The sequence below is a fragment of the Carcharodon carcharias genome, chromosome 3 (assembly GCF_017639515.1).
Source record: "Carcharodon carcharias isolate sCarCar2 chromosome 3, sCarCar2.pri, whole genome shotgun sequence".
Taxonomy (NCBI): domain Eukaryota; kingdom Metazoa; phylum Chordata; class Chondrichthyes; order Lamniformes; family Lamnidae; genus Carcharodon; species Carcharodon carcharias.
Window position 1 is genome coordinate 136,658,487 of NC_054469.1, and position 20,480 is coordinate 136,678,966.

Sequence of the window (20,480 nt, forward strand, 5' to 3'; positions counted from 1 at the left end):
CAGTCGTCAGCGACACTGGTTCTCAGTCAGCTGCAGGAATGGCAGGCAGCGTCTATAGACCCTGGGTGTCATTAGGCACCGACAGCCACAGCTCGCTGTCACTCCTGGGCAGCGTGTGCAGGAGCCCCTGCTGCCCTTCTTCATGAGGTTGCTGCTCCTGTCTTTGCGCACCCAGGAGCCTCAGTCACTCTCTCCTCCATCTTCTATGGTCTCAGTAGATCATAAGGCATACAGCTAGGTCACCAGGATCCATAAGCCTAATGTGGTCCTCCTGCAGCATGAAAGAGAGAGAGAGAAATGTGGTTACCATGACTGTACTTAGCACCTTTCCTGGCCCTGTGTCACCGTCTCTTAATGTTTCCAGGAGAGTGCTGATCACTCCTCGGATGGCGAGGGATGAGTGTGCTTTATGGCTGCCCTGTCAACCTGAGACATGGAGGACACTGGTCCAAACCAGGATGCTGAGATTGCAAGGGGCTGTGAGCACCTCCAGCAGTGACTGCTACATGCCATGCGTTGGCGAGGAGATTGTACAACATGTGCAGTCCAATTGCTCAGGCGGTCCAATAAAGTGGTGGCGGACTTGAAGCCTGTGCCGGGGACAGTGGGGGGTGGTTGTTGGGGATGAAACATATGAAGCGCTTGGAGGCCCTTAGGTGCCTCCATGTTGCTTGCATGGGCGGGCAGGCTGGGAGCCTGACCCCAATCATATCACTGTGGCTGCGCCTGATCTGTCTCAATTGCAGAGGCAAGGTCAGTTTGTATGGCTGTCCCTAATGCGTGGCCACTCCCCTCGCTTACCCTGTCCCCCCACCTCGATTGTCTGTGCGCGGGATGCAGTGCCACGAAGCAGCACTTAACCCCCACCCCCTCTCAGCAGTCGCCTCCGAGGCAGGTCAGCACTTGCCCCCGGACACCACCCCCTCAGTCGCCTCGGGGGCCAGGTATCAGTTGCCTCCCACCCCTGGTGCCCCTGAGGCCTGTAAACAACGGGATAGCTGTGGAGAACGCTGCTGCTTACTCACCTCAGTTCCCCCAAAGTGAAGGCCGCCAAGTGCACGTCGCCTGTGTGCTGTTGTGAAACACGTCGATGTGCTTTCTCGCCCAAGTGGATGGACGATACAGCAGAGTTCCAAGAGCCAGGCTGGATGGCCTTTTAATTATATGCTGATGTATTACAATTAGCTCCCTGCTGACCGATGGCGGGAAACGTGGCCTGCCATTGGGAGACTGAGCAGACGATCGCAATCTACCATTCCACTGTCGTGAAGCAGGCCACGTCATATTTTTCACGCCACCTATCACACCCACCGCTAGCGAGTTTGGAAAATTCTGCCCACTATCTCTAAAAGCTTAATTTCCCACCACCGAGGTTAAATTGAGGGATTTATTCTTACATTGCTTTTTGAACAAAGGTGTAACCTTTGGATTCTCCAGCTCCCTGGTACCAGCTCTTTACCTAAGGAGGATTGGGAGATTATGGTCAGTCCTCCTGCAATTTCCACCCTTACTTCCCTTAGCATCTTCCGATGCAATTAATTCCATTCTAGTGATTTACCAACTTTAAGTTCAGCCAGCCTTTCTAGTAGCTCATCTTCATCAATTTTTACCCATTCAGTATCCCAACTACCTCCTCTTTAGCCACAACTTTGGCAGCATCTTCTTCCTTGGTAAAGACAGAGGCAAAATACTCATTTATCACCCTTTCACTATTTATATGTCTATAGAAGACTTTTGAACTCAGTTGTCTCTCCAGGCTATTAGTTAACTTGTTAGGTGTGTTACTATCATATGTTTATTTTTTTGAAAATTACAATTGGTCGTCATATTTTTTCATTGTATAAACTAAAAATGGGTCAATGTTTTAGAGTGGAGGGAAATTAGCTTTAAATAATGGCTTATAGGCTTCCTTAGGAATGATTCTGGTGAATAGTTTTAGAGTTTAGAAACATTGATGTGACTAATGTTGTGTCAAAGTCCACAACTGGATTTTTAGATTGTATTGTCATAGTTTCCATAAATCGGTGAATTGATAAAATGCCCACCTGGTGTGGAACCTGGAAGATATAGAGCGTGTTCCTGTTGAGCCAGCCAGCATTGATAGTAGACCAAGAATGTGAACCAGATTTTGGAGAATTTTTTTCTGAATTCCAATGCATGCATAATTTCCTCACTCCAAACAAGTTCTTAAACAATACAGTGGCATTGTCTTGATTGTATACTTGTGATTCTTTTTGTTGGTTGAGCTCAATCTTCAAAAATCATAAAATATTGTGAAAGATTGTCCCCTTCCAAACACACTCTGTATATTGTCCAGTATAACTCTGGAGCTTGGGGTTCCATTTCTGGGATCAGGAGAGAGCTATAAAATTCCCACAGGCTAGTTTTAATTCACCCTTTCAAATTATTGCAGGTTGAGTCTGTGTTCACTGCTTCACAAATATAATTAAACAACCAGTTCTGTTTTGTAGTCTTCTGAGTTCTGACATTCTATTTTATTGGGATTCTCTTTTTATGTTTTGCTCCTTCTCTCTTTGGGTCCTATGCTTAACATGCCATCTCTGGTTGCTAGAAGATACCAAAAATGAGTCAAGGGGTCCCTCTTCCACAGATTTAAAAAATTACTTCCCTGGACCTCTCCTCCAGTGACATGATTTAGATAAGAAAACCAAAATGTGCATTGGGGAAACGCTGACTCTTTAGCCGGAATTTTACACAGAGGTGGTGTCTCCGCCCCTGGCTGAAAAGTTGGGGTGAGCCACCTGCGCTTGGCTGGCTTATCCACAGCGATTGAATGGCTGTTAGCCTACTAAACAACTCAGAGCAAGACTTCCTCCCCATCTGTGAGAACGTCCTGCCTCTGAGAACTGCTAGCCAACTCTCTAGTCCCAGCAGCATTACCAGGAGTGGTGACCACTGTTGGGACTAAAAGTAATCCCCACTGAAGAGAAGCCATGGAGCCCGATAATGAGGTAAGTCTGGGGTTTTGCTGGGGCCAGGAGGACTGGGTTTGAGAGAGCAGGGAAAAACATGCAGTGGAGTGGAGTGTGGGGGGGTGGGACTGGGGGGGGGCGGGGGGGTGGGGGGGGGGTGGGGGGTGTGGTGGTGGTGGTGGTGGCGGCGGGTGGGGTGGCGGTGCAGCTCCTCCAATGGGCACAGAATGCCTGAACAGGTAATGTCAGCCCACAAAACGTTGCTAGGTGAAAACTGAGAGCCCGGCCTTGTGGTGTCGATGCTTCTTGCAATTAATTCAGGGCCTCACCAAAGGTGGTGGGCAGGTGACGGGCACTTGCTGCCACATTGGCACCTAATTTTACAGCCCTACCACCTGCCAGTCTGTTCCCGTGGGGTTGGGGGAGTGGGGGAGAGCGGGGGGTGCGGGGGTGCTGAAGGGCATTATATTCCTGCGTTTAAATCTGCTCCTAAAAATATTCTTAATTTATTTAAATATTTGCATGTGATGTCTTTCTTATAAATGAAAATAGCCAATTAAATTGTTATAACTTATTTTTGACTGGCCAACCTAAGTGTGCACCTTCATGCCTGTGGATCCAGCTCACTAGGACAATTTTCAAACAACTGTATTATATCAATTCTGATAGGAAGAAAACCATGGGTGCAAAATTCAATTGCCCCAATTTTTTGGGCATAGGATTTGTGATTCATTGATCCATGATGTGCTCATGCTCATTCAGCTGGAGCTGGATAAGATACAAAATTCATCTAGCCACCTCATCTGAAATGATTTTAGCACAAGTTCCTTTGCCTCCAGTGCTGTTCTCATCTTCTCAACATTGCTGACAAAGTTCTGCACACAGCAAGAAGCCCAGGCGGCGTTATTACTGACCACGTGATATAGGCAACACGCTCTTTTTTTTTAAAGGCGAAAAGAAAGCTGGAAAAAAAGACTTCCTGCCTTATGCCCCTCACAACTCCCAGCTCACCCTCATCCTGCTATCTGACATGATGACCAAGCTGCTAATGGTGTGGCCATGGATTTCTTGCTTCCCACCTCACCCCTGCCACTCCCTCCCAGCCACCTGTCACTGCCCTCAACACATCATTCCCTTTCTGAGTCCCTGTTTCTTATCCATCCAAGAACTGTTGCCAACCCAGCCATGGAAGACCCAGGAGGAGGAAAGAGAACAAAGCACAGCAACTGATAGGGGTGCCATCACTTGATCTGATACACACAGTCATCAGGTCAAACATTTACCATGGAGGGTAGCATAACGTTGCGATCAGCACATGGTGAGTCACTGGGCATGAGTGAGCTGCAGCCAGCCAGAGGGAAAGAATAGTTTGTTTGCCAGCTCACTCAAGGGCATGGTCTTGGATGAGTGCTGATGCAGAAAACTCAGCTGAGAACCTAGATGGGACAGTATGCAGCACAGTGCTGAAGTGCCATACATAATAGATGCTGGATGCATTGGCTGGCCTGACAGATAGCCTCCTATCACTGTCAAGCAGGATGTAGGAGTTCGGATCCCAGTCGGCAGAGGGCATGGCTTGGAGGTTGGTTTCTCCACAACCAATGCTCCATCTCCCCGTCCTTCTGCAGTCCCAGAGGCAATACAATTGCAGCCTCCATGCCCATTGCAGCCTTGGCTCTCCATCAGATGCACCAAAATGCCTCCAAAAACACTCTAGAGTGCTTTCAGATAATTTCTAATAGAAAAGGGTCCAAAAGTGTAACTTATCTGCAATCAGAGTGCCCAGCCCTTTACGTAAAGCTACTACTGGTGTTATGATCCCAGCTGAGGTTACCCCTGGGCACGTCTGATCCCAGAGTGGAATACAGCTTGCTAGATCCTAACTTTTATTTGTTTATGCAGATACATGGAAAGTAGCTACTGAATAGAGGCACAGGAGTCAGCTGAGGAACTTGTAACAAAAGAATAAAACATTTATTCAAGAAGAAATATGAACTACATTACAACACTCCTTTACCCACATCTATACCTTTGCAGATGTATGCAGGTTTGTAAGGATAACACAATTCACAAAAGCTACCTTATAGTCTAATGTACACAATAAGTACAGACTCCATGTACACATATGGCATGCTGTGGTCAGACACACCACACTCTGAAACCAAGTGACAGATGTCACCTCAAACAGGTGCTATGGATCTCTCCTTAACTCCCCCCAGATTCTTGTCACACTGTAATCCAGCCAGTCTCACTGAATTCCATCCTTTACATGAGAGTTTCCAAACTCCACTCTCCAAAACCTCCCCTTGGAATCTTCTCCCAAACTGACGTTTTCTCTCAAACGCCTTCCACAAGGGTTCACCTCCAGGATTTTGAACTCTCCTTCCGAGGTTCCTTTCCCCTGGGTCACCACATGCATTCAAGCTGTCTTCCATTCACTCTCTCTCACCAACTCAGCCTTAACAGTACACTACTGCTTCACATGCCCATAGCAAAGAATTACAGACCTTCAGTTCTCTCTTTGAAACTTCTTGTTTCTTGCAAACTGTTCTCACTTTAAATGTGAAGCTTGGAGCCTTTCTCTCTGCCCCTCACTCTTAACTTCATTTAATGGGACCTTTTCCCAGGTTCCTGTCCTTCCTTTGAATACAAGGTCTCCTTTGGACTTCCCCCTCTTCCACTCTTCTGGATTTTTGGGGTTTTTCTTCATTTGGGTCCTTTTTGATCTTGTTGGAAATCTGTAGTGGCCTCTCCCAGTGTCCAATCTCTCTGGAGTCCTGGCTTCAACTGAACTTAAAACTGCTGTTTCTTTAGTTCTGTGTGTATGTTTGTGGGAGGAACCTGCCTATTTGTCCCCCACCTTTTGCTAGGCCACAGCACTATTCTTTCTATTCTTGTGTGTTTACTTATACTTTATAGGGATCATAAACTTATCATTAGAAATGCAAGCAGCTTTTTAAAGTGAAACTAAAACTCCATTTGACCTTTCTTAACACACAGATACATAAATACAAATCAAACTTAAACTTCAAAGCTAAAGCTCATTCCTAACACCCACAAATACAAATATAACATACTTAAACTATTTTTATTTCCTAACAACTGGATTTGTCTTGCTGTTTCATGCTTGTTTTATCAAGAGCAGACAACTCAGGCATGGCTAGGATCCATATTGTCCAAATTTGGAATTCTTGCATCACATCAGCTTGCTGGGTTGTGTGATGACAGGATAGCATCAAGTCAACATATTTAGCTACGTACAAAGACGCACCTGAGTGTGCCATACCATTGAAAAATGCCACCGTGCAGACAGCAGCTAGTGGTGCTGCCTGCCTCTAGGGAAGCAAGGTAGGCCTTTGTAGCATTGCTAGAAGTGGTAGTATGCAATTCAATTTTATGTCCCCAGTGCTTCTATAGATAGGCCATTGCACATAATGTTGCACATATGAATAAAAACAAAAACTTAATTGACAACTTCTTTGTTCTGAATTTTGGATTCAAAAGGGTTAATGCAACCTCCAGTGTTGAAGGATTAATTTAATAAAGCAGTTACCTAAAAAGTATCATTGGTCAGCTGAGGGTGATTATTCCTTCACGAGGATTCCATCTAGCAACTACTTACGCATGTTTTAAAATGTCAGATAATCAAATGAGCCTGTATCTAGAAAAACAAAACACTGAATGCAATAAAACATGACTGTGAACATTCCAAAGTTGTTTGATAATCCCCGTGATTTTTTTTTGTTTTCCAACTAAAAGAAAACACAATTTTCATGTGTCGAAACCTTAGCTGGTATTCAATTATACACTTCTTCATTTAACTTCACTTGTTAAAGTGCAACTATTTAATTTTCCTCCTAGGATGTTACATGATTCAGAAATGGGATTTTTCAAATGAGATGAATAGAACACAAAATAGATATTGTGCTGCAAGTTGTAAAAGGGGATGCATAAAAAAATAAATTTCCAAAGATGAATAGAAAGATTCAAATTAAGGTGAAACTTAAGAGGTTAAAATATTATAAAACTAGGGTGGAAGAAAATCATAGGGAGTTTAGAACTTGCAGTGAGTTATAAGAAGGGCTGGAAGGAAATATGAAGAAAAAAGCTCTTAGATAATATTGCTGAAAAGAGAGACATGTTGCTGAAGCTTTTCTTCTTGCTCGCATCAGGACAAATGCAAGATTGGCAAATTTCAAACAATCACAATTTAGACTACAGCAGGAAATGGTAATGATTGGTTGGCAAGTTGATTCTGATTGGCTGAGGTGTTGCCATGGAGAAAGCAACAGAAAACTTTAGGCCCCCCAAGCTCCTGGGTAATTCAAAAAAGGTGCAAGGCTTGAACATATTCCTTTTGTTTGTAGAGAATGGGTCCCTGTGTATGAATGTATGCTGCTTCCAGTAAGTGTCAATGAATTACATTATGAGCTCAACTGATTGTCTTAAATTGGTTGTTAGTGTAGCTATGAGTGCACTTAGGATTGTTTAGCAAGTGCTGCCCAATTGCAGGATCACATCTAACAGCGGATGTTTTGTTTTGGTTTTTGCAAGCATGGGCTGGTTGAGTGCACTCTGTATATTCAAACTCTTTACTATCAAGCAACTGCTCTCAGATAATGTAAAAGTAAAGACTATTATAATCATCCATAAATTAAAAGGATAGTTAGCAACTGCTCAGAAACAAAAGGGAAATTCTGGTTGTGGAGGTTGGGGGTGTGAGAGGGCTATTCGATATTTTTGCTAGTGTTTACAATTGCTATTAGAATTGAGACTGTAGGTGTACTAGAAGAGGATGTGGACCAACTGTTAGTTATAACTGAAAAAATGGAATTGGTTCTGAAAAAAATAGAAACGGATAAGTCCCTCCCCCCTGATAACATGCATTCTAGTGTTTGGGTGCCATATTATAGAAAAGACATTAAAGCCATAAAACATAAAGTGTAGATTATAAACACATGACAACACATGAAAGTTAATTTTTCTTTAACTTTACAGACACAAGAAAATGTATCAGTTGTGCATATTTACTATATTTAAGAATAAGAAACACATTTGCAAAAAGAAGATTAATGGCTGTCAGAAGGTATTACTCTACTGCATGTAGCCTAAGCTTTATCAGTTAGTCTTCATATTGTAAGTGTCCAATAATGGGCAGGATTTAATACCTTTGTACTGAGTATAAATGAGTCTTCTGTTAATAACAAAAGAGGAAGATTACCAATGGTTGTTATTTATAACATAATTGTTATTTTTTTCTGATAAAGACATTTCTGATTTCACTACATGAGGATTTAAATATAATAGACATTCCGAAATATGGTGTCGATGGTGGTGGGTGGGCGGGTGATATAGAGTAGGAATAGAAAGAGAGTGACAGATAATGAGAGAGAGAAATTATTTGTGGAAAGTTAATTTATATCTATCATATACTTTGAATAAATGAAAACTCTGTCCAACTTCTGATCCTCTCCAGGTGGAATCCAATGTTAGCTGATAATATGAGATAGTTCTAGCCCATTCTTCACCTTGCTCATGACTGTGACAATTTTTAGACTGAACCAAATGCTCACTCAATGGGACAGTATTTCAACCTATATTTAGGTGCAACTGCCTTCTGGGCATCAGTTTTGGAAAATAACTTTCAATAATATATGAGTGGACTTAAACTATCTTCGGTACAGTTAAGAAAATAATACAATTTACATTTCAATTGATGTGTGATGTAGAAGTTAAGCAATTTGTCTGGAGGAAGTGATTATAGGATTGGGTTGTAGGTTTTCCTAAAAAAACAGAATTTTGCACAACTGGTCAGTCTGCATGAGTCTGAGGGATAGAGAGAAAGCAGAGAAGGACACAGGCAGCTAGGCTACATCTTAAGCAGAGAAAATGCTAGTCACCCTGCAAAATGCAGGTGGGAGCTTGCAGTCAGACTGAAGAGACTGAGTTTGTGAGGACTTAAATGAAGTTAGAAGATTTGCCTAGCTTGGCCAGAGTGAAGAATCTTCAATTTGTCCCTCACAATGAGAGTCAGTTCTGCGATTGGGGGATGTTCAGTGGGGAAAGGATAAGGAAGGAAGTAATCTGGCAGGAGCTAAGAATTATTTTGGACTGGTTCCTAGAGAATGGAGTGTCCACTGAAGGGACAGAAGGGACAGAGTCGCTTTCAAAGTTAAATGGGAGATCTTTTCTGTAGTTTAGAATATATGTTGCCTACTGGAAAGTGTTTAGACATTTGCTTTTAGTTTGTTTGTTGCACTAAAAGTCTTAAAACTTGTTATGTGATCTTGTTCAATCGGTCACTGGAATTCAAATATCTCTTTAAAAGTTATGGGTCTCTATGTGAATGGTAACAAATCGTGTTTGACTGACAGGCAAAGTATAATAGAGAATTTCTGTCACTAATTGAAAAAGTCACTTTTTCTGTACACTATTGAAATCATCAGTCACAGGTAGCAAAACTGGGGAAAATCAGCTAATGTTGAATTGGTGGGACACAGTGGGATACCTGTGTATCCATGGGTTGACATTTAGATGGTAGAGGAATTTAACCAGTCAAAAGACATCTCCTCCTCCAGGTACCATGTCCTATGAGAGCATTGGCCACCATGGACTTCCATTATTATGGTCCATGATTATGCTTGGCAAAATACTGCAGTGGGTTACCCTTGCCTTCTGCAGTATAGCTGACAAGCAGACTCTCCCAGTGTTACCATCCACTATCAGGTACATTGGAAGGATTTAGAGCCTGATAATCAATCTATTTGGTCATATTATGAACACACCTTCCATGGCCATCAAGTCCTAAAGTGGGACTTGAACCCAGAGGTTTCTGGTATGGAAGTAGGGATGCTACAACTGTGCCACAAGACCTCCCACTATAAAGATGGTTACACCATTGAATACATGGTCCCTGGCCATTTTTTCAATTGTTTTAATATCACGATTGCAAACATGCCTTTCACAATCATGTGCAGGATTTTGACACTACTTAAGTAGCCATTATTTAGTATCAATTTGTAGTAACATGTAGAGGCTCCAAAACAAACCTTTACAGGAGTCTCATAATACTGCATCATTTTAAAATGAACCGACCCCACGAGCCATTTTTCCAAAGTTGTTTTTTTAAGAATCATGTTCAGTGGCATTACTCCTAAATAATTTCTCTAAATTTGTCAAATTCTATTTATGATCTGCTGTAAATTCTAAGTTTTCACAACACCTTTTTCTTGTGATGCCAAAATCACTTCGAGAAAGAATATTGCATTTCTTTTCTTAGTTGTTTTCCAAACCACATTTAGAAACAAAATCTCCATTTGATTAATGCTTTCGTGTACTCCCATTTATGAATAATGCCTTAGGCTTTGGGAATACCCTATGCTACTCCGCGTGGTTCTCAGTCCTGGTGCAGAACAGCAGCCCTCACTTTCTGCCTCATTCCCTGCTCCTGCTGCACCAAAACCACTTTTTCCTAAAGTCATAAGCCAATTGATGTAGATCACCCGGGAATGACTCAGAGTCATGAGATTTGGGCGGGAGTTGGTCTTCAGTTTTTAGTAGGTGCCTTTTATTAACTGAGCACATGACGAGATCACGAAATTAGGAAGGATTTGGTGAGGGGTACGGTGCGTTTGTACTACGAATGTAATTGCTGTCTTTACATTCAGTTGTGGCAGTGAGCAATTCAGTACCTTGACTCGGAGTCTGGTAAAAGTGTTAACCCGCGGTCATCATGAGAGGCTTGCCCTGCTTGGCATTGTTTGGAGCTATCTTCCTGGTCATGGTCCTCGAAACAGCTGCTCGCAGACGTAAGATGTTTTATTTTTTTAACTTGCCAGGGCATCATTCAGACAGTATTGTGTTTCGCTGTTCAAAGAGTTTGTACGAAAGTGCTTATATTGTATTTCAAACTGAATTAACCCAGCAAGGTAATGTGTGGGATTGCTTTCTGATTTGCAACTTTCCAGTTGCGATACAAAAACAGAATTACCTGGAAAAACTCAGCAGGTCTGGCAGCATCGGCGGAGAAAAGAGTTGACGTTTCGAGTCCTCATGACCCTTCGACTGAACTGAGTGAATCCAAGAAAGAGGTGAAATATAAGCTGGTTTAAGGTGGGGTGGGGGGGGGGGGGGTGGTGTGGTGGGTGCGGTGGTGGTGTTTTGGTTGGGGGAGAGAAGTGAGGGGGGGGGGTTGGTGTGGTTGTAGGGACAAACAAGCAGTGATGAAGCAGATCATCAAAAGATGTCACAGACAACAGAACAAAAGAACACATAGGTGTTAAAGTTGGTGATATTATCTAAACAAATGTGCTAATTAAGAATGGATGGTAGGGCACTCAAGGTATAGCTCTAGTGGGGGTGGGGGGAGCATAAAAGATTTAAAAATATTTAAAAATAATGGAAATAGGTGGGAAAAGAAAAATCTATATAATTTATTGGAAAAAACAAAAGGAAGGGGGAAGAAACAGAAAGGGGGTGGGGATGGAGGAGGGAGCTCAAGACCTAAAGTTGTTGAATTCAATATTCAGTCCAGAAGGCTGTAAAGTGCCTAGTCGGAAGATGAGGTGTTGTTCCTCCAGTTTGCGCTGGGCTTCACTGGAACAATGCAGCAAGCCAAGGACAGACATGTGGGCAAGAGAGCAGGGTGGAGTGTTAAAATGGCAAGCGACAGGGAGGTTTGGGTCATTCTTGCGGACAGACCGCAGGTGTTCTGCAAAGCGGTCGCCCAGTTTACGTTTGGTCTCTCCAATGTAGAGGAGACCACATTGGGAGCAATGAATGCAGTAGACTAAGTTGGGGGAAATGCAAGTGAAATGCTGCTTCACTTGAAAGGAGTGTTTGGGCCCTTGGACGGTGAGGAGAGAGGAAGTGAAGGGGCAGGTGTTACATCTTTTGCGTGGGCATGGGGTGGTGCCATAGGAGGGGGTTGAGGAGTAGGGGGTGATGGAGGAGTGGACCAAGGTGTCCCAGAGGGAACGATCCCTACGGAATGCCGATAGGGGGGGTGAAGGGAAGATGTGTTTGGTGGTGGCATAATGCTGGAGTTAGCGGAAATGGCGGAGGATGATCCTTTGAATGCGGAGGCTGGTGGGGTGATAAGTGAGGACAAGGGGGACCCTATCATGTTTCTGGGAGGGAGAAGAAGGCGTGAGGGCGGATGTGCGGGAGATGGGCCGGACACGGTTGAGGGCCCTGTCAACGACCATGGGTGGAAAACCTCGGTTAAGGAAGAAGGAGGACATGTCGGAGGAACTGTTTTTGAAGGTAGCATCATCAGAACAGATGTGATGGAGGCGAAGGAACTGAGAGAATGGGATGGAGTCCTTACAGGAAGCGGGGTGTGAGGAGCTGTAGTCGAGGTAGCTGTGGGAGTCAGTAGGTTTCTATTGGATATTGGTGGACAGTCTATCACCAGAGATTGAGACAGAGAGGTCAAGGAAGGGGAGGGAAGTGTCAGAGATGGACCACGTAAAAATGATGGAGGGGTGGAGATTGGAAGCAAAATTAATAAATTTTTCCAAGTCCCGACGAGAGCATGAAGCAGCACCGAAGTAACCATCGATGTACCGGAGAAAGAGTTGTGGAAGGGGGCCGGAGTAGGACTGGAACAAGGAATGTTCCACGTACCCCATAAAGAGACAGGCATAGCTGGGGCCTATGCGGATACCCATAGCCACACCTTTTATTTGGAGGAAGTGAGAGGAGTTGAAGGAGAAATTATTCAGTGTGAGAACAAGTTCAGCCAGACGGAGGAGAGTCTACTGCAGTCATTGCTCCCAATGTGGTCTCCTCTACATTGGAGAGACCAAACGTAAGCTGGGCGACCGCTTTGCAGAACACCTGTGGTCTGTCCGCAAGAATGACCCAAACCTCCCTGTTGCTTGCCATTTTAACACTCCACCCTGCTCTCTTGCCCACATGTCTGTCCTTGGCTTGCTGCATTTTTCCAGTGAAGCCCAACGCAAACTGGAGGAACAACACCTCATCTTCTGACTAGGCACTTTACAGCCTTCCGGACTGAATATTGAATTCAACAACTTTAGGTCTTGAGCTCCCTCCTCCATCCCCACCCCCTTTCTGTTTCTTCCCCCTTCCTTTTGTTTTTTCCAATAAATTATATAGATTTTTCTTTTCCCACCTATTTCCATTATTTTTAAATATTTTTAAATCTTTTATGCTCCCCCCACCCCCATTAGAGCTATACCTTGAGTGCCCTACCATCCATTCTTAATTAGCACATTTGTTTAGATAATATCACCAACTTTAACTCCTATGTGTTTTTTTGTTCTGTTGTCGGTGACATCTTTTGATGATCTGCTTCTATCACTGCTTGTTTGTCCCTATAACCACACCAACCCCCTCCACTTCTCTCCCCAAACCAAAACACCACCCCCCCCACCTTAAACCAGCTTATATTTCACCTCTTTCTTGGATTCACTCAGTTCAGTCGAAGGGTCATGAGGACTCGAAACGTCAATTCTTTTCTTCTCCGCCGATGCTGCCAGAGCTGCTGAGTTTTTCCAGGTAATTCTGTTTTTGTTTTGGATTTCCAGCATCCGCAGTTTTTTTGTTTTTATTCCAGTTGCGATGTTGATTTGACATGATGTAGATTCGGGGGTGAGAGCAAAGCTCAGGCGTCAGGTTGTGATCTGTTTGAGCGCACTCAAGCCAGAGTCTGCCATTCCTATCAAGACTTTGAGAGAAGGAAGAGGGACAAAATAAAGACTTTCATGACCTCTACAACCAATGCAATATTAACAGTTGTAATGTAGGAAGTGCCGCAGCCAATTTTTGCACAGGAAGACTGCACAACAGCGATATCAGGGAACCTATTTTACTGATGTTGGTTGAGAGATAAATGTTATCTGGTAGACCAGGGTGAACTCCCCTGCTCTGCTTTGAAATAGTGCCAGGAAATCTTTTAAGTCTACTTGAGACAGGGCTTTGGTTTGATGTCACACCTGAAAGGCAGAACTTCTGACGGTGTGCCACTCCCTCGGCATCAGCCTAGATTATAAAGTTAAGTATCTGGAATGAGACCATTCCAGTACAGTGCCAAAATGCATCCTTGTCCATTGGACTAACTTCCCGGAAACCTAAAACTTAATATGGAATCTTTTTAAATGCCAAAGCAAACAGAACCTCCAGTTTCTCTTTCTTAACCTTATCTCCTGGGGACAAAAGAACTGCACATGTATTAGAACGCATGCACAAAGCTGCACTGTGTGGCACCTTGATACCAGTCAGTACAAGGGTGTGCCAACAATGCATCACAGTCATCTCACTAGCGGTAGTATAATTGCAGGCTTAATAGCCCAATTCTGGTTAGTAGCAATATGGACATCAATGCTTGCTTGCTGCAGATTTGCACTAGGATTGGAAGGGGTGCAGTAAATCCTTCTTGTTTATCTCCTGCTCTTATGAAACCCTCTGATAGTCCTTCACGATCAGAGTTTCCACTGCCATCATTTGAACATTTAGTGCTAGTGCCAAAGGCTGGTACACTTCCATCCAATCGGCTTGTTTTGTTTTGCTTTGCATCAGCAACAATGCAACCTGCCGGTGCAAGGCCGATTTCTTTTTATTTTAACATTTTTTTAGAAAAATATCAGTTGGTACAATACCATTTTCAAAAATTGAGAAGAGCTGATGGGACAGCGGGAAAAGTTTGGCTTGAGTCACAGGCTGATAAGTCATTCCATGTTCCAGTGTTTTGAGTGTTAATGCACAGAGCTATTTCCCCTGCCACTCCACAGTAATACAATGAACACAGTAACTATAACTGTCAATTTGCTCTGCTGCAGACACCCTTTCAAGCATTGTTTGGATTGGTGTGGTATAGACTACATCAAACACTGGAACTTCAGAACACAGCTTTTGGTAATTTCTATTTAATTTGTCACATAAAAATAACTGACACTACACAACTACATCTACAGTTCTAAACTTTATGTTAAAAGTTTTTGTATTCGGTCATGTTACAGTGCCAACTTTTCACTGTTAATATCTTGTAGATGTTCAGTCATCTGACAGTCACATGAACATGATTATAGCATTTTCTTTTGCCTGGCTGGACAGTATCTGATGATCTTTAACTCAATTTTGTTTATAAATTCATAGGTTTTATATGTTTGATATTCTTTTGTAGTTATTAAAAGGGCATACCTCTTTATCGCAGTGCCAGCAGTAACATCTGTATCTTTGTTCCCCTTTCCTATGCAGATTAATGCTTTTCTTTTCAATGTGGATATATTGATGCTGCAGGCTTCCATGTGGGATGAATAAAGTAGTGGGTTGCAGAGAGTAGAGGCACGTGATAGCTGCTTAGTTGTGAGAGCTGGATTAAAAAAATGACTAATTTTCACTTCTACTGTCTGGTAATGATCACAATATCCAACATCACAACAGTATTAACTTCCAGCATCATTCTGACAACTTTTCATCATACTGTTGAATCAGAGGGAGTTTCTGGAGTGTGGATGAGATTATTGAACATGCATACTGCAGAAGAGTTCAAGCCACCCAATTCAGATATGGAAGACATTACTCCTTTTTTATTAAGTAGAATTCAAAGACCACCTGAGCTCTTGAGCAGCATGATAATGGTGGCATAATTTATGCTATAAACTCAAAAATAGTAAATGTTGCATGTGCATATGCAATGTATATAGTATGTAGAATAAAACTCAAGTGATCAATTTCAGTGGCTTCAATTACTCGCACAATCAATTTGGGCTATTATACATCATTTGAGAAGGGCATTGTGGAAGCTAATGTCCTAGGAATTGGGGTGCGGTTAATTTTGGGTATGCAGGGAGTGCCGGGTGCTGTCCCTATGTCCAAATAGCCAGGCTCAAGGTATCCCCAATATTAGGCCTGTGCCTCACTTCCATGAAGCCTGCAAATTTGAAGCTACTGACTTACCACCTCGTTAACTCAGGTGAAGAAGTCAGTGACATCTTGAAAGTTGAGTAAAGGTGTCTAAAGTATCCATCTTTTTCAGATGGTAACCCCTTTTTAATATGCAAATGAATGTTCTAGGACCTGAAGTACCTTTTAGTCTGACCAGTTCTATAGGCAGTAGTGCCAAAGAGGCCCAGTCAATATAAATTTGGAATTATTTCAGTGGGACCCAGAGGATTGATCTTCCAGACCACACACAAATAATTTGGGCCACTGCCATTCCAGGACCTCCACCCATCGCAATTGTCCATCACCCCCACCTCACCTCCCCTTCCCACTCTTGCCTTGCCAGGACTTTTTTGGTGAGCAGCATTCGTTTATATCAGACCTGTTCGGTTCATCAGCCTCAAACTTGTGGTCACCTCATTCACAATTGATTGGCCTAACACGTTTACATTAGGAGTTTTACATCACATCCGCTCTTGAACAGCCTAATATTTGCAATGTATTGTTGAAAAGCAAAAGAAAATATCCAGGAAGCAAGTCAGGCCAATTCCAACATATGAGCTGGACCAGTTTTCTGGTTTTCTTCCTCTTTTACCTAACTGGTATAAGTAAGTCATTCAAGCCAAATTGATGGTAACTAGAATGGTGATGAGGACAATAGGATCAGCTTCAGCAATGGAATCAGAATTTGCAAAATCAGGCAGAGTTCCTGCTCCTGATCATATTCATGACTGCACTGAGAAGGTTTGAATAGGATGTTGGTTGAAGACAAAATTGAGCTCGGTTGTGATATCTCGTCACAGCTGACACTCGATGCCTAGGCTCCCATATGAAGAAAGGCAGTTTATGAGGTGGGGGGTGGCGGGGGGGGGGGGTGTTTGGTGCATAATGGTAAGTGGTTCCCATGGAACCAGTCACAATATAAGTCTCCACTTTTAGGAGAGTAAAGGAGAAATATTCCAGGATCCAGGGTTGTGTGCTAAAGTGCAAGGATGCACAAAAGCTTAGTGCTGCTGGCATAAAAGCTCAATGGGGAAAGGCCATGGATTAAAGCCCTCCCATCATAGTATACCAAGGGACTGGAACCCATGTAAAACCCCTCTGGCTGTATGTAGCAGAGAATGTTTGACATGGAACGTAAATGTACGTTGTAAATATAACCTGTATTGGCAAGTGTAGTGAGGCATCTCAAAGTGCCGCATACTGTCAAATTTTAACTGTTATGTAATGGACCCTGAAAAATCTTATGACATGTTGGAGGAAAAGGTAAATAGACTTTACTTCAGTCACACAAAATATCGAGAAAATTGTTATGCAGGTATAAGAATGGGGGAGCATTCCCAGAAATTTAATGCAACTGAAGTAGCATCCACCGACAGCTGTTTAGCTTTGTTGTCAACTGAAGATAAACTTGTTTCTAATCCTTGAAGCTGACTAACTGCATTTCTTGTTTTCAGGTTTCCGAGATGTGTTAACTGGTGGTAGCAAATTATCATTCTTACGGCATTCTGGACATCTGGCTGGATGGCTTCCTGACAGTAACATCTGGAATGAGCACATTTATCCCTATTGGAGGAGAAATGATGTCCGATGGAAAAACTGCTGGAAAGGTAAGAAACCAAAGTGGAAATTTCTATTCATCTTTTTATGTTGCAGACTTTACTTCTGCTCAAGAGCTCTTTCCCAGGTGGTCTTTGATTTCTATTTAGTTAAAAAGGAGTCTTTTTTATTCATGTGATGTGAGCGATGCTGGCAAGGCCAGCATTCAGTGATCATTCCTAATTGTGCTGGAGAAGGTTGAAGTGAATGACCTTTTGAAACAGTGCAGCTCCATGTGGTGTAGGTACACCTACAGTGCTGTTAGGGAGGAAACTGCAGGATTTTGGCCCAACGACAGTGAAGGAACGGCAATATAGTTCCATGTCAGGATGGTGTATGGCTTGGAGGGGGACTTGAAGCTGGTGGTGCTCATACGCATCTACTTGTCCTTCTAGATGGTAGCATTCTCTGGTTGGAAAGTGCTGTCAAAGGAGCCTTGGCCAGTTGATGCAGTGCATCTTGAACATGGAACACACTTCTGCCATTGTGCACTGGGGGTGAAAGGAGTGAACAGATAAGGTGATGGATGAGGTGTCGATCAAGCAGGTTGCTTTGTCCTGGATGGTGTTGAACTTCGAGAGTTGCTGCAATCATCCAGGCAAATGGAGAGTATTCCAATATACTCCTGACTTGTGCCTTGTAGATAGTGGACAAGATTTGGGGAATCAGGAGGTGAGTTACTCGCCGCAGAATTCTAGCCTTGGATCTGCTGTTGTAGTCACAGTATTTATATGACTCATGCATTTAAGTTTCTGGTCAATGCCAATTCCGGGATGTTGATGTGGGGGATTCAGTGCTGGTAATGCTATTGAACATCCAGAACAGATTTCTCCCTTGTTGGAGATATTGCTGTGTGACACCTGTATGGCATGAATGTTACTTGCTACTTATTGTACCAAACCTGATTGTTGTCCAGGTCTTGTTGCACCCGGGCACAGAGTGCTTCAGTATCTGAGGACTTGTGAAAGGTGCTGAATACTGGGCAATTATCAGAAAAAAAATCCCCACCTCTGACCTTATGATGGAGGGAATGTAATTGATAAAGCAGCAAAAGATGGTTGGGCCTAGGACACTAACTTGAGGAACTCCTGCATTGATGTCCTGGGACTGAGATGATTAACATCCAGCAACCACAACCATCTTCCTTGTGGAAGGTATGACTCCAGCCAGTGGAGTTCCCCCTGATTCCCATTGAATTCATTTTTACTAGGGCACCTTGGTGTCACACTCGGTCAAATGCTGCCTTAATATCAAGGACTGTCATTCTGACCTCACCTCTGGAATTCAATTCCTTTATTCGTGTTTGGACCAAGGCTGTAATAAGGCCTGGGGCCAAGCAGTCCTGGATGAGCCCAAACTGAGCATTACTGAGCAGGTTATTGATGATTAAGTGCCTCTTGATAGCACCTGTCGATGACACCCTCCATCACTTTGCTGGTGATTGAGAGTAGACTGATGGGGCAGTAATTGGCCAGATTGGATTTCTCTGATTTTTATAGAGCAGACAAACATCGGCAATTTTACATATTGTTGGGTAGATACCAGTGTTGCACGCGAACATACAAATTAGGAGCAGGAGTAGGCCACTTGGCCCCTCGAGCCTACTCTGCCATTCAATAGATCCATGGTTGATCTGATTTTAACCTCAACTTCACATTCCTGCCTGCCCCCAGTAACCTTTCACCCCCTTGCTTATCAAGAATCTATCTAGCTCTGCCTTAAAAATATTCAAAGACTCTGCTTCCACTGCCTTTTGAGGAAGAGAGTCCAAAGACCCTCCGTCCTCTGAGAGAAAAAAAAACTCTCATCTGTCTTAAATGGGCTACCATTTATTTTTAAACAGTGACCCCTAGTTCTAGATTTTCCCACTAAAAGAAACATCCTTTCCACAGCCATCCTGTCAAATCCTCTAAGTATCTTGTATGTTTCAATCAAGTTGCCTCTTACTCTTGAACTAGCTGAAGACTGGCATCTGTAATGTTGGGGACTTCAGGAGATGGCTGATTTGGATCATCCACTTGGCACTACTGGCTGAACATGTTTCAATCTTGTCTTTTGCAATAACATGTTGGACCACCCCATCATTGATATTTGGGTTGGTTGTGAAGCCTCCTCCGGTTAGTTGTTTCATTGCCAACCACCTTTTACGACTCATGTGGCAAGATGGCAGAGCTTAATATGATCGGTCGGTGGTGGGATTGCTTTGCACTGTCTATTGAAAGCTGCTTCCACTGTTTAGCATGCATGTAGTCCTGGGTTGTAGCTTCATGAGGTTGACACCTCATTTTTAGGCATGCCATGTGTTGTTCCTGGCATGCCCCTGAACCCCTCATTGAACCAAGGTTGATTCCGTGGTTTGATTAATGGTTGAGTGAGGGATATGTCGGGCCATGAGGTTACAGAGTTGTGGTTGAATACAATTCTTCTGCTGTTGACGGCCCACAGTGCCTCATGGATGCTCAGGTTACTAGGTCCGTTTGGAATCTATAATACTTTCAATGTCTGAGGTAACTTGGCGAGTGATAAGTTACCGTGTGCACGGTAGCCTAAAAAATTTAAAGGATGTCCGCGCTTAAACAAATTATCCAAACACAATCAAAAAAATTAGAGGTTACGCAGCAAATATCTTTCTGAAAGAACTGTATGAAATGAGTTAAGTCACTCCTAAAGAGCCTATTAATGATTTATATGGGTTAATTATACAATTGGAAAAAGTCCAGCTTAGGTGATGTTTTGGGATTAGTTCAGTAGCTTGATATACTGGAGAAAAATTTGTCTGAGCCAATTTTTGGACCCAGAATCAGCATTGTGCATGCAGTGAGGCCCCAGCCAGAATGCCCGAGGCTGCCTTGAAATTGAGCCTCGGGCTGCATTTCAAGAATTTAAATTAATTCTGCTGCCTGTCGCACCTCCACAAGCACATCATCCATTTCAGTAAATGAATTTCAGGCCTCCTGTCTTGCCGGCAGCAGCCGTCTGGTAGGTGGTGAGGTGTGGGAAGAACTGGTGGGAAGGGGCCGATAGTGGCCACACTGGTCA

General features: G+C 43.3%; 1 protein-coding gene across 3 annotated transcripts in view; it reads left to right on the forward strand.

Annotated features, from left to right (window-relative positions):
- Positions 1–10,612: 10,612 nt before the first annotated feature.
- gpnmb (glycoprotein (transmembrane) nmb) overlaps positions 10,613–20,480 on the forward strand; it is a 55,310-nt gene continuing 45,442 nt past the window's right edge. For all 3 annotated transcript variants that reach the window (XM_041185113.1, XM_041185115.1, XM_041185114.1), the window contains exons 1-2: positions 10,613–10,741; positions 17,300–17,452. In XM_041185113.1, the coding sequence (XP_041041047.1) occupies positions 10,666–10,741; positions 17,300–17,452 (229 nt within the window). In that variant the 5' untranslated portion in view covers positions 10,613–10,665. The remainder of the gene's footprint in view (positions 10,742–17,299; positions 17,453–20,480) is intronic.